The sequence below is a fragment of the Medicago truncatula genome, chromosome 3, assembly GCF_003473485.1.
Source record: "Medicago truncatula cultivar Jemalong A17 chromosome 3, MtrunA17r5.0-ANR, whole genome shotgun sequence".
Taxonomy (NCBI): domain Eukaryota; kingdom Viridiplantae; phylum Streptophyta; class Magnoliopsida; order Fabales; family Fabaceae; genus Medicago; species Medicago truncatula.
Window position 1 is genome coordinate 1,521,480 of NC_053044.1, and position 15,090 is coordinate 1,536,569.

General features: G+C 33.5%; 2 protein-coding genes across 2 annotated transcripts; both read left to right on the plus strand.

Annotated features, from left to right (window-relative positions):
- The first annotated feature begins 1,379 nt into the window (after positions 1 to 1,379).
- Positions 1,380 to 2,189, plus strand: LOC25490348 (zinc finger protein ZAT1). Its single transcript, XM_013603752.3, has one exon. The coding sequence runs from the start codon at positions 1,380 to 1,382 to the stop codon at positions 2,187 to 2,189; it is 810 nt and encodes a 269-aa protein (XP_013459206.1).
- A 7,883-nt stretch (positions 2,190 to 10,072) lies between these two features.
- On the plus strand, positions 10,073 to 13,568 carry LOC25490349 (pentatricopeptide repeat-containing protein At3g18970). The gene is made up of 2 exons (XM_024778336.2): positions 10,073 to 12,156; positions 13,297 to 13,568. Exon 1 carries the CDS (start codon positions 10,272 to 10,274, stop codon positions 11,706 to 11,708), a length of 1,437 nt encoding a protein of 478 aa, XP_024634104.1. The 5' UTR covers positions 10,073 to 10,271; the 3' UTR covers positions 11,709 to 12,156; positions 13,297 to 13,568.
- The last annotated feature ends 1,522 nt before the right edge of the window (positions 13,569 to 15,090 follow it).

Below are 15,090 nucleotides of genomic sequence, written 5' to 3' on the forward strand. Positions count from 1 at the left end.
GGACTATATCTTCTGTGAAAAACATACAACTTTGTGCTCGCTCTTGAATGTGTTCCGTAAGTAATTTCAAAACTCAAATGAAAACATGAGCTCTTACACTGTGTTTGGTAGAGAAGAAATAAGAAAGAGAGAAAGAGGGGAGAGAGAAATTGGGGAGATATAGCTAATCTCTCATGTTTGGTTGAGAAGAGAGACAAGGAAGACAAATAATATTTGATGGGACCCATGCCTTTTGCATTTCTCTCTTCATGTGCGAAGAAATGGAGTGGACCCGCTAATTTTTTCTTATTTTCCATATTTCTCCTTGCTTTTGATCACATGCAGCCACTATTTTATCAATTATGTTTTCAAGTTTTTTTTTGGTTTAGCTGGTCGTGAATGAAAGCAAATCAAAACGCAACTCTATCCCTCTTTTATTTTATATATATATATATATATATATATATATATATATATATATATATATATATATATATAATTAAACTACTAAAATTCACCACTTAGCTTATGAATTGATTTAATTGACCAAAATAAAATATTTTAAATAATTAATTAAGAAAATAAGTTAATTAGTTTATATGTAAGAAATTAATTATTTTTGTATTATTATTTTTACATTATTTTTATATGAAGTTAAATTCAAATAAAATAACTTTGTATATTAAGTTTTTTGTATAAGGATATTTCAGTCATTTTAAAAATTAATCACACTTCTTTATCCTCTATTTCTCTCTTTTCTCTCTTGTACCAAACACTATGTGAAATCTACTCTATTTCTTATCTATTTCTCTCTTTCCATACTCTCTCTCACCTCTTTCTCTCTTCTCATTTTCTTCTCACAACCAAACACACCCTTAATGTTGAAACTTAATGCTATCCTATTATTATGAAAAAAATCTTTGGGGTCTCCACTTTTACGATATCACTAGATATGCATATTGAAAATTAAAATTTATAAAGATATAGTAAAGAAATGAAGAAAATTAACAAAACATAAAATACATTGTATTATGTCAAGTTAAAAAAAAAAACTATATACATGCATAATCAAATGACTTAAAAATTAAATAAAAATCTTTCCTATATAAAAATATCGGCAATTGGTAAATGTAAAATAATATTTTAGAGAAGGAAAGTTTCAAATATGCTAAAGTAATAACGCGATACCATTTTTTAAATTTTTTGTCCAAGCTTTTCTTCTTTTTAGTCAAAGAAGACACATGACCTAATCCAACGGATTGTATTCAATTATATTAAAAATTTAGATGCAAAGGATCCATTTTGTCTTTATAAAGGTCCAAAATGTTACAACTTCACCACAATGACATAAAACACAGAGAGAAAGCAAAGGGGGTGGAAGTGTAGGATTTTCTCCAACTATGGAGAACAATGGTAGAGTGTGTCTCATTTGTAACAGGTCATTTTCTAATGGAAAAGCTTTGGGGGGACATATGAAATCCCACTATGCCAAACTACCAATCCATCCAAAACTCCCGATCCATCCAAAACCCCCAATCAACAACCAAGTACTTGAATACTCAGCTGACTTGGCCAAACATCCAACTCACTCTATCTCTACATCTTCACCATCAATTGTTAGTCCAAGAAATAACTCAACATACAATCCTCAAGCTTTGAAAGTGAAATTCAAATGTACCCCGTCAAACTTTGGTAGGAATAGTGTGTTTCAGTCTTGTCCAACAAACCCAACTGGAAAAAGATCAAAACGCAAACCAAGACAGTTTCATATGGCTGAAGAAAGAGAAGAGAACACACAATTTAACATGGCTGAAGAAAAAGAAGATAATACACAATTACAATCGGTGTATAGTGATTTGGATATAGAAGCTGCTGAAACACTAGGTGTTATTCTTAAGAAAGAATGGAACCAAATTGAGGACAAATACTACACTGAGAAGAAAAAAGCAAGTGAAAATGGAAACACCGTATTTGAGTGTGATATTTGTCATGAAGTGTTTCAATCTGGCAAAGATCTTTTCGGACATGAAGAGATCCATAGGAAAACTACCAATCTAGCAGGAGAGATTGGTAGAAGTGGAAACATATATGATGTCGTAAATGAAAAAGTGCATAAGTGCGAATATTGCTTTGACATCTTTGAATCTGGTCACGTATTGGAGGAACACACGAAGGTACACCTATACAATTATTATGATTCTGACCCATAGAAACATGATTTCAAATTGTGGTTGCGGTCGTTGGTTTAGTTTCAAATTTTGTTGCATTTCTTAGTTTTGAATAATGTTAAACATTTGGGTTTACTTCATTTGATTATCATGTAACAACTTTGGTTGGTAATTTTTTTATTTATGAATATTACTTATCGTTGTTTTCTACAAGAATGTCATATTGAGCTTGACATCTTAATTTTCAACCTTAATTTCTTATTCTTGTAAAAAAAAAAAAAAAAAAACTTAATTTCTTATTATAAAATTATCACGCATTTACAAGCAGTAGTCAATCTTACTCATTGATTTGATATGGGATGGTGTTGGTTACACCACTCGTAAATAGGTGTTATACAATCTTGAATATTGATTTTAGATCAGACGAGCAGGATCTATTTCTTTTTGACACAGTTACAGCTTAAAATCCAAATTTCTAACAAACCTTTAAGTATTAAATACAAAAAAAAAATGTAGTTATTGATTAGTATAGCTTAAATTAATTTTGAATTTGTGTTTAGGTGTATCAATGTTCATGTATATTCAAGTATACATGTCAATTAAGTGACCAAGTGAAGATAAACAATATATTTTTTTTCATAATAAAAATTTAGGGTCAGGGATGCCTCGGTCCAAGGTAAGGAAGATATTAAAACTTCGAGAGTACTCACAAACTGTGATGAGAATATTAGGCCTGAGACGAGTTGGAAAATTTCATTTTCATACACATGTGATGACTTAAACTTCTAATATAAAATTATGTTGGTGCAATCTCAAGTCAAAATTAAACATTAGCATAACAAAAAATAACATTGAAATTTTTGGATCATAGTCCAACTTAAGTTGGTCATATGTTCAAATATTTTGATAAAATATTGTTTTCTATTCTCTAAATAGATCATTCATTTTTTTTTAAAACGAGAATTATGTGAGGAGGATGAATGTTGTCAAAATCACGTTAAAACGTAAAATTACCCGATAGTTTTATTTTTAGTTGTGAATTTCACGCTAAATCGGAAGTAAAACCATTTTTAAGTGAAATCGGAACTTAACCTGATTTTAAGAGATTTAAATTGTGGTGAAATTGAGTTAATTTATTTCAATTTTTACGATTTAGAAAGATTCTAATCTTTTTCTTTAGTTTATTTTAACTTTTAATAACTTCGGAAACTTATTAAACTCTTGCTTTTTCGATAGGTTTTTTGCAATTTTTTTATGATTTGGTGGGATAATTTATGATATTTGATGCAAGTTTATGAACATGAAATTTTTTTGATCAAATAATCTATTGACTGAGGCGCACACATTTTAAATACGGAGAAGCATGGAGTCTAAGCCTCTGCATATCATTGTCCTTGCAGCTACCAAACTAAGTTATACTTATATGACAAAATACTTATATGACAAAAACATGACACTTATGGCTATTTTTTATGTTTTTTTTATATATAATTAAGTTTGAATTTTGGATTATTGATGCATTTGTAGTATTATATAAGTATATATGTCATTGTATAATAATTTTAAAGTTATTTTAACATGAGTTAAACTCGTACGAGTTTACGAGTCGATTCCACCTAGGCAAGACGAGTTTATGTAAAAAATAAAGTTTAAAAACCTTTGTATAAACATTTTGCTGGATTTAGAATCACAATTGGGTAGAAATTTATCACATGGTAGCACACATCTAATACATGTGTGATGTTATATGTTTGGATGCTATCAATTACAAGTTTTTTTTCTTTTAGAATTGATTCTAATTTGAAGCAAGGATCTACATTTTTATCTATAAAATTGGTTTTTATTTTTTATTCTACTGTCCAACTTGCTTTCACATGAATGTATTCAAACATAATTCATTTTACATTTAACTCAAATATAATCAAAATCAATTTTATCATCACATAGCCAAACACAAAGTAATAGGTTTGTATCACTAAATGGTCCGATTATAGAAAAATGTTGTTTTGAAAGAGCTGAGGCAGCCCCTCATGTGCGATATCTTGCGTTTTTTGTCCATTTTTTATCGTTCTTTCGTCTGAAAACTCCTAGGAACTTGAAATAAATTTTCTTCACTTTGTATTATCTTCAATAACCTTCTAAGAACTCTTGATCTTCAACTCTTCATCCTTGATCCTTCACATGATGTCTTGATTTGATGATTTACATTATTCTTCACTACGAAACACTCAAATATACCCATGGAGTTGCATGATCTAGGATATAATTGAATTACAACGACTCGAGTGAAAATAATACAATATATTCCTCAAACCATTGAAAACTCCTCTAACTCTCATCTTATTAGACTTCAAATGCAAAGAAAAAGTACTAAAAACATAGCCAAAATGTCATATGATGCTATGTCATCAAGCACCATTCATTTTTCTCACCAGGTACTCAGCCTCAATCATATCAACCCCCAACAGCTCCACCGTCAAATCAACTACAAAATAACTATAAAAAAGGGAATTTCTGTTACAAAATTCTTTCAATATGTTGACACCTATCTTTTCTCCTCTAAAAAAATCTATTATTTGATAAGCTACTGTTAACATCTTCTATGATCTGTACGATGAGAAACTGATGGAGGCAACGGTTGCAGAAAGCGCTCCGGTACGGTGGCGAATAGTCTTCACGGTGGGACGAAAGGTGTCTGCAGGCATGCTAGCACTCCAACGCTCAAGTCAGTGTAAGAAATGAGATGAAATGTGTGGGGAAAGTGAATCGTACCTTGGGGATGAAACTAAGTTATCCTTATAAAGGCATATGTGAGAATAACCGTCTCAGTGAAGTGTGGAGCCTCATCAGGAGACCGTTAAAGGACACATGTATGTTGTTTGATGCACGAAGGTGTGCTTAGGTGTGATGGTGTGCAACAAAGTTGGGGTGTTCACCCAAGTGACGTGAATGGATTCGGTGGGTTTCTTGTCCACGTGTCAGCGTTAGATTGTCTTTCTACCCAGAAGATATTCTCATTTGAAGTTGTTTTAAGATTCTCATTTGAAGTTGTTTTAAGATGCAAGAAGGTGTGCTTAGGTGTGATGGCGTGCAACAGAGTTAAGGTGTTCACCCAAGTGACGTGAATGAATTCAGTGGGTTTCTTGTCCATGTGTCAGCGTTAGATTGTCTTTCTAGCCGAAACATATTCTCATTTGAAGTTTTTTTTAGATGCCCGAAGGTGTGCTTAGGTGTGATGGTGTGCAACAGAGTTAGGGTGTTCACCCAAGTGACGTGAATTGATTCGGTGGGTTTCTTGCCCACGTGTCAGCGTTAGATTGTCTTTATAGCCGGAACATATTCTCATTTGAAGTTATTTTAATTTTGTTTAGATTCGTATTTTTTAAAAAAGTTGTAACAAACAAGTGCAATACTCTTAAAAGTGATTTTATTTTTTTCTTAAAAATTCTATAAAAATCGGGCTCTAATAGCACCTTCTCAAAAAATAGATTTTTTTTTTGAAAAAACTTAGGTACAATTCCTTAGGTGCTTTTGGTATGGTTCTAACCTAAATTCACCATGATTTCCTTAAATCCATAATTCTCTCAAAGTTTGTTATCTCTAAAAAAATTGTATTTTTAGTTAAGAACCATATGAAAAGCACCTAAGGAATTGTACCTAAGTTTTATCCTTTTATTTTAGAGGAGAGAGAAAATAAATGTCAAAAGATTTAGATAATTTTGTAACAAAAAATCTCTTTTACATATTAGCATCCAAACAAATTAAATTATATTTTAATAAAAAGTGATTATTACTACTATAAGCAAACACAAAATAAATTCTGATTTTTGTAAACATCACTAAAAAATAATCTTTAGAGGCCCGTTTGTTACATATTAAAATTAAAGTGATTTTGACACTTATTTATAGAGGTCTCTGGCGTCCTGGACCACAGAAACTGTGGGTGCAATGTGCACCACAAAAAAAAAAAAATTCATGTTTCGGATTATATAATCCGAAATGTCCCTCACCCCATATAAGGTGCGCGGCTTCCTTCAGTTTTGCCCAGTATCATATAAATTCGGATTACATAATCTGGAATCCATGAGAGGAATCCAGATTATACAATCCGAACTGAGTCAGTTGTTTTTGGATGGTGGCCTGCACCACAAGAAACACGTTTTCAAAGGTTTTCACTAGCATTAATGGCTGGTAAAACCCCTTTCAACACGTTTTTTGACCAACATAATGGGGGTTACAAGCAAATTTTTTCTTATAAATAGCCTTCAAACCTTCACATTTCTCACACCATCATCTCATACTCTCTCATCCCTGTCATCCTCTTCATTCTATGCACAATGTGTTTCCATCGTTGGTCTTTCATAAAATGCGGCTCCTTTGGAAACTCAGTGATTATATGAACGGTTGTCATACCCCAATTTTGGACCGTTTAAGATCGTTTGTCCGTATTTTAAAATGGTTCACGTTCCCTTTTATTCGTTTTTTTTACCATTTAAAATTCGTGTTTTTTGTCTTTAGTCATTCAAAAAGTTTTTTATTTTACATTTAAATCAACGTTTGCATTTCACAACAATTAAAACCGTCTCACTTTCTTTTTTATGACGCATTTTTTGTTATATAGTCTTTTTAATCGTAACGGTCATGTCATAAAAAAAAAAAAAGAGAAGGTCTAACCATATTTTAAAAGTCGCGTCTTTTTTTTTATTATTTTTATCATTTCAGACAAAATTTCGGCAGGGAGGTTACTTTGAAGTACCTCATTTGGTTCCGAAGGGACGTTATTTTTATTTTTATTTAATCTTCATTTTTATTTTTATTTTTATTTTATTATTTTACTTTCAAAAAAAAGAGAAGACAGTCACGTAAGTGACTTTGGTCTTTCTTCTCTTTTTTTTCTTTTTTATTTGTTTACTTTTATTTTTATTTATTTTTGCTTTTTTGTTTATTTTTATTTTTTGTCTAGTCTTTTTCTCCAAGTCTCAGCTGCAGGGGTATTTTGGTCTTTGATCTGTACTAGAGCCAACCCTATTTTGTCACTATAAATACACTGTCCAATCATTGGGAAGAGAGTCAGAGAGAATCACTGTAGCAGCCGCAACAATCACCATCAGAAACCCTAATCTTTCATCTCTCTCAACTTTTTCAGATCAAAAATAAAAAATACACAATAATCATCATGAATGTTCATAGCTGTTCATCATGAACATGAACCTCAATCATTTCCAGAAACACACAATAACAACATAAACACCTCAAATCAATACAAGTCCGAACCCAACAACACAAATCCGGATCTGTATCACTACAAATCCGAATCGCATAACAACAACAGCTCAGAATACCACAACAAACACGGCAACAACTCAGATCGGACCAAAATCAAAGAGAGAAAACCGAACGAAATCTAAGCAAAACGAACTGAACCGGAGCAAAAAGAAAGCCAATCAGACCGGATTCAAGTCGGATCGGAGAATTTCAGCAAGAAAGAGGTGCATCCGAGCTTAAAGTAGTAGATTCCTTCCTCTCAGCTTTGAAACCAGAGGTAATACGTTCTTCTTTCTCTCCTTCCGATCTGCTTGGTTCGTGTTTGTTTGAAAACATTTGTGAAAAATTTTGTTGATGAAGCTTTTTCTAGATCTAGTGTTTATGTGGTTTGTTTTCAAAATTTTGAGTGTGGATTCGTTTAGAGAAGGGAAAGAGGAGCAGTTTGGAGTATTTGTTTTCGAAAAAGAAGTAAAAAAAATTCCGGCGCGGCGGCGGCATGGACCACCACCGCACCGGAGGAACTCCGGCCGCCCCTCTTCATCTTCTCCGGCGGTTTGTTCTTGAGAGAAGGGAGAGCTTCTCTCTCTAAGTTTAACTTAGAGAGAGAAGGTTTTTTGTTTTATGTTTGTTTTTTTGGTGAAACCATTTATATAGCCTCATCATTTTATTTTAATTCCATGTGTGTTGTTCCATCGTATTACCGTGTATGATTATAGCTAGGCCGTCAGATCGTAGATCTAACGGCCTATGATGCATCTCGTATGTGGTTAAGTGTTTGTTTCTTTTGTGTGGAATACTGCGTGCCTGCTGATTGAACCGTCAGATCATTGATCTGACGGTCACTGTGCTTCCAGTATATCCTTCCTTTTTTCTGTTTATTTTTAAAACCATTGGATCTTAGATCCTATGGCTGTGATGAGATCTTGGGATGCAGATTTGGACCTCTGGATTCATCCAACGGTCCAGATTAAATCCTGCTGAGCCAATTTTGTATTTTCTTTTTTTAATTGTTCTTTATCATTTTTAAATACTTTTTACACTTTTTTTTTTACATTTTAATGCTTTTAAAAATTCCAAAAATATTGTTCTTATCATCTTAATTTTCTCTAATTTTAAAAATCCATCCTATTTGTTTTCTTTTAAAAATTTCTTATTTATTTCTTATATGATGATTTTAATTGTTGCTTGTCTTTATTCCTTGCTTTTTATTTCTTATGTCTCATTCACCATGATATTTCTTATGCTTACTAACGATTTAATTTTTGTCTTGAATCATAGCATGCACATTTAATTTTCTCATCATCTTATTTCGTCATTGACTTAGTGTGTATAAATAGGGAATTGATGTAATTTTATTTCTTGCATTTTATTTTGGCATAAAGGCCTTAGGGTTGTATTTAGGAATTGATGTAATAATGTAGGTAACACAAGCACCGACACTTGCACCGACACTACCACAATTTATTTACCGCTTTCCGCTCGTTTTTACGACGTTACGTTAGTTTTCACCGTTAGTTTAGAAAAAATCATTTTTCTCAAAAAAAAATCAAATATGCAAAACTTCAAAAATCATTTTCTTAATAACTTTTTTTTCCTTTATTTCTTAATCAAACTTTCAATTAACCTCACTCATTTCGTTTATCTCATGCCTTGAGGCCTCTTTACCTTCTTAAAACCATTTTCAAAAAAAAATCTTAAAATCAACCTAACCCACCAAAGAATTTTTTGTGGAACTACGTCGGTTTTGATCCCTTTCCCAAAAAGGGTACGTAGGCAGAGGACTTGTCCTTCCAAATCAAATAAAAATAACCAAAACATATTTATTCTCCCTCCATTCTTTTACATAAATTTTTAGGTAATAATTTTTCAAGTAAGCAAATGAATTTAGCACAAGATAATCTAGGTAAGCGGTTCCTTCGGAGTACCGAAGTCGTTTAGGGTGCTTAACACCTTCCCTATTCGAAACCAACCCCCGAATCCAAGGTCTCGATAAGGGTTTTTACTCATTTTTTCCCTTCCCACGAATAAAAATTGAGAGTTCAAAGATTGACGATTCAAATCAATCAATGGTTTGATATCCGAAAATCGGGGAGCACAACGGTCAATGGGGATGGCACCGCGCTGCAAAGAAGCACGGTTTGTCTGGGTGTCAGGTTGATCTGTCTAGGTGCAAGGTTGACCATCAAGGTCTCTTTTGTCCCGGAAACAAACCTTACCCCAATACTCTCCCCCTCCTTCCCCTCCCCATTTCATCCCCATCAGCTTGCCCCACTGGTTTAGCTTCCCCGATACAAGTTCTTGTGTTGTATATTTAGTTTTAAACTTTATGTGTTTTAATAATTCTATGTAATAAGCTTTAAGCTTCAACTTATATCAATTATATTAATCAAATGAGATTTAGTGTATTATTTTTGTTCCTTTATTTCTGTTTATATTTTCTTTTATTTTATGATTATGATTTTGGCATCTAAATAATATAAAACAAAGCAAAGTATATTTAAAATTTAAAAAAAGGTATTTTCGGATTACATAATCTGAAATTTTGCCAAAAAATAATAGTTGTTTTTGTCAACCTTATTTGTTGAAGACCAAAATTTATTCTTGACAGTTTCAATGAATCAATGAATGAGATATGATGATATCACTTGGTTTCATGGCTGCAACATGGTAAATAGCATTTTTCCAATGCAACCTTTGCCAAACAATGAAACAAGACACAACTTCCGTATTCAAACGTGATACGCTTAGAGTGAAAATCAATTTCCAAATAAGCTAATTGAAAACAGAAAGAATTTCCACATTCACAGAAACTCATTCATTCTTCTATATTTTTTTTTAAGAGCTTTTCCAATTAATCTCATGCCAACAACTCTTCCAAGACTCAAATGCATTTCACTCTTAAATTGTTTTCCCAAACAAACCCTAACAAACAACAACATAAAACAAATTCATGCTCAACTAATCACCAACAACCTCAATTCCCCCAAACTTTTTTCCAAACTAACAGACTATTACTCTTCCACTTCATCAAACCCTAACATTCTTAATTCCATCTTTTACTACTTTCACCCCCCACATTTACTCCTCTTCAACACTCTCATAAAATGCACCCCCTTTAACCATTCCATTCACATTTTCAAAACCCACTTCTCAAAACAACTCATTCCTTTTGACCATAACACTTTCAATTTCATCCTTGGTGCTTGTGCTCGTTCACCTTCATATCCAACGTTAAAATTAGGAACACAGTTACATTCCTTAATTATAAAACAAGGGTTTGGTTCCAATGTTTTAGTTCCAACTACGTTAATTCATTTTTATGCTAACAATAGAGATATTAAATCTGCACGTAAGGTGTTCGATGAAATGCCTGACAGAAATGTTGTCACGTGGAATGCGATGATAACCGGTTATTGTTCGTTAAAAGATGGAAATGAAAAGAATGCTGTGAATGGGTTGTGTTTGTTTAAGGAAATGTTGATGGTTGGTGGCAGTGAAGTTAGACCAAATGATACTACCGTGGTTTGTTTGCTTTCCGCGGCTTCTCAGTTGGGAATGGTGGAAATTGGTGTTTGCTTACACGGGTTTGCGGTGAAGGTGTTGTGTAAGGTTGAAGATGATGTGTTTATAGGGACGGGACTTGTTGATATGTACTCGAAATGCGGGTGTCTTGAGAGTGCTTTGTCTGTTTTCCGGCGGATGAAATGGAGGAATGTTTTAACTTGGACTGCGATGACTACGGGACTGGCAATTCATGGGAGAGGGGAAGAGGCGTTGAAAATTTTGTATGAGATGGGAAGTGATGGTGTGAAGCCGAACGAAACAACTTTTACGAGCTTGTTGTCTGCTTGTTGTCACGCAGGGCTTGTTGAAGAAGGGCTTCAATTGTTTCGTGATATGGAAGGGAAATTTGGTGTGGTGCCTTGGATACAACATTATGGTTGTGTTGTTGATCTTCTTGGAAGAAATGGAAACTTGAATGAAGCTTATGATTTTATCATGGAAATGCCGATTAGTCCTGACACTTTAATTTGGAGGAGCTTGCTCAGTGCTTGTAGGATTCATGGGGATGTTGTGATGGGAGAGAAGGTGGGTAGGTTTCTTCTGAAGTTTAAAGAGAAGAGTTCTGAAGAGTTGGCTCATAAGAGTGAAGATTATGTTGCTTTGTCAAATGTCTATGCTTCAGCAGGAAGATGGGATGTTGTTGAAGTTGTAAGGAAGAAAATGAAGGTTAAGGGTATTTGTAATCAATCTGGTCTTAGCTCAGTTCAAACTTTGAGCAATGATACATTGTAATTAACAAAGAAAAGTATGACAGCAAGACAATAATTTTGAACAAATTGTTATTTTCTGCATTTCGCGATTTATGGTTGAACGGTGCCACACACTTCATAAAGTACTTATTTGTATGACTATGTTAGTATGATTCATTACTGTAATGATTAAGCAAGAAATCACTTGCTTTTTAATTACAAGTTGGACAGGACTGTTTTGTCCCTGTCTTTTATTTTGACGCTACATAGAAAGCTTGAATAAAGACGCTCCTTGGATTACACCATGCATTTGTCATGCCATTTTTATTGAGGGTGATATTGCTCTTGCAACAGTGACTGCAATTATTAATTGTAGCATTGATCCTAGGACATCATTCTCATTTTTTAGGGTTTATATTTAATTGGTCGATGTGTGTGACATATACTCTGGTCAGGTTCGGCAATCCTTACAGAAGAATTATCATTTAAAGGTATGTGTTGAATTTCTTCTTCACTTGTACTAGTAAATATTGCATGATCTGATTATTGCTGATGTGTAATGTAGAATTCATTAGATGTTAAAAGCAATGTCCCTTCTGTAGGAGTTTTTTCTACTATCAAACCTTGTCAGTATGTTGTAATACATGCATATCTTAAACTTCTAGATTTGAAAGTTAACAAGAATGTACCCACTGGTCTAAAAACATGTTAAAAGAGCTATTTAATGAATAATGAGGTTTTCCGGAATAAAATTGTTTTGGTGCTTCTATTGGAAGTTTAAGAAAAGAAGCTCAGAGAAGATCTTAAAAGGGAAATATATAATAAAAGGACCTGTTTTCAAAGCTTATAAATGATTATGATGTCCAATTTATAAAGTCTTAAGCTGCTTGCTCGCTGCTAGGAGCACAGTTCAGAAACTTCAAAATAGTAGCTGTATTTACACACTTCTTGGACACCTCAGATACTCCTGGTTGCATTTTATAATTCTTTTCATTTTTTGAACTTTTATAACAACAACAAAAAGAAGGGATTATCACAATAATTGAAGAGGATCCCCACTCCTACCATATCTCAACGTTATTCATGACATGAAGTTATGGCATCATGATGATGATATCTATGTTACACCTCCATGTGAGAAAAGACTTCGGTTGTTATATGGCGAAAATGCTAGACATGTTTGCCTCACCTAAGTAAAAGCAAGTTTTGGTGCCTTCGTCTACACCTTATTGTTTTGCATATCATCTTCACTCTTGTATAGTCTCCCCTAAAGTTTCCCAATAGGAGGAGTGGTTTCGGTTCATACAATTAAAATTAGGTGAAGAGCCAAACCAAAATTGATAATCAATTATTCTGTTTGATAACCTGCTACTAATGCATCTTCCGTTTATAAATCAAAATGAGAGTTTCACGTTCAAGGTGGTGGCCAAAGGTTTAATGGCTGCTTTAAAATTTCATAGTGTCACACGCATTCTGTGTAAATCAAAGCATTTTACCTGTGTTTCCTAGTAACTTGTACTTGTATTGCGTATTATTTTGATATGACTTCCTCCAGCTTTTGTGGTTTGGTTTACAGAGAACATAAAACCCTGTCTTTCTTTACAAGTGTCTTATTCTTTTGATGATTCCAGAATTCCCCTGGTGATCCTTGTTGTGTACTCTGCTGCTTGCACTGGCGTACCTTGTCAAGAGCACATGGAGATGAAGGGGCGGCTCTCGAAATGTATTGCCTCAGAAATGAATGCTACTCCAATTCAAGAAATGAAGTCTACCAAAGAAAAGAAAAGTCCTGAATCCTCTTCTGCTAACAACACTGAGCATACTAATTTAGAAATGCAGACTCTATAAAGTACAATTGTTAACATCCAAAAGAGTAAAATGTATTTTGGAGTTTTGCTTGATAGTGAATTATTGTCCTATACCTTTGGGCTAAGATCCCTGTGTTACCTTGGACATGTAGGACGCCTATGCAGACAACACCTTTCTGCCTCCAAGTGCCAAATTATACTGAATCAATAATTTTAAAATTTTATTGATTTACTGTTTTGTCTTGTCCATTTTTTTATCATGTTTATTGAAGTGTCAGATGTGCAGAGTTTGGGGTTTGTTACAAAGTTATTCGGTTACTTAAGTTAGTTTAGGTTCAGAATCGGTTAATCCATCATGAGTTAGTTAACGAGATAGTTGGTGAATTCTAGATATAAATAATTGATACCAATTCTAAGCTGAGTTGGATGAATTTTTGTTTGTGTTAATTTCTTTTGGTGAATTCATCTGTTCTGTTCTATATTCTCTGAGACATTTTCTTGTGTGATGGTGTTAGGATATAGGATAAGTGTATTGTCGGGATATAGGTTAGGATATGAGATAAGGAGGAGTTAGCAAGGAAAGTTATTGATTAATGACTAATGAAGTTGTTGTAGAGCTATCATGTATAAATAGAAGGATATATGATTAGGGGAGGTAGCATTCAGATCTGCAAACATTGCAAACAAAGTTCTTTCTATTTCAATACAATTTATGAGTTCTTAACGGATGGTTCCAAAGCTCGGTCATTGAGATGATTTGTGCCTTCATCTGCAATGCCAAGAAACATTAGTGAAACTGGAAATAGAAGTGAGTGTTTAAGAGAGTGTAGAGGGACAGAGCGGTTGGCTCGTAAAGTTATCATTGCTTAGGTTACTCAAGGTGAAAAGTGTAAGCTTGGTTGGTGTTTTTATGTGAGTTATTTTGTTTGTATATACTTGGTCCCTTTTAGGGGGCATTTGGTCTTAGATTTTTTTTTCTTCTGATTTTTTGGGCAAGTTTCGGAGCAATCCGATGAGTTCAAAAACTGGATTTTTGACTAGGTCACGACGGAAACAGCTAACAATAACCTAAAACACAATAATATGAGTTATGATGTTTAGTATGATTCTTAACTTGATTGTCCCTGTTACGAACATACTCGATCTTTGTGCTGTTATAGTTCGGATTGTCTGGTTTCCCCTAAATTCTTGACACAAGAGGGGGTATATGAGGTGTTACGATTTTATAATCTGGAAGAAGAAAAACAAAGAACGTGCCCTATTATTTTGGGTGTTCAAGTTATAAAAATTGAATTGCTTATTGTGTTTCGCTTGTATAATCCGAATAGATGGAAAAACTCATTTTCCATCCAAAAACAGGGGGAAAACTCATTTCGGATTCTATAATCTGAAAATCCGCCACTGCAGTTTTGTAAAATTAATAACGTTTGTAGAATGCAACTATTTTTTTAGGTCTTCCTTTATTGTTACCTTTTGTTTATCGGATCACACTTGGTTGCTAAATAAAAGTGGCCTGGGTAAAAAAAATTAATAGACAAGCAGGACTACTTTGATTCATATGTGAACTTCATTGATCTCGACAGTTTTAGATCTCCTCGCTTGTGGTTTGTGTTGTTT

What these genes read in the sequence shown, in the direction of transcription:
- LOC25490349 (XM_024778336.2), top strand. Translation starts at nt 10,272, where the DNA reads ATGCCAACAACTCTTCCAAGACTCAAATGCATTTCACTCTTAAATTGT.
- LOC25490348 (XM_013603752.3), top strand. Translation starts at nt 1,380, where the DNA reads ATGGAGAACAATGGTAGAGTGTGTCTCATTTGTAACAGGTCATTTTCT.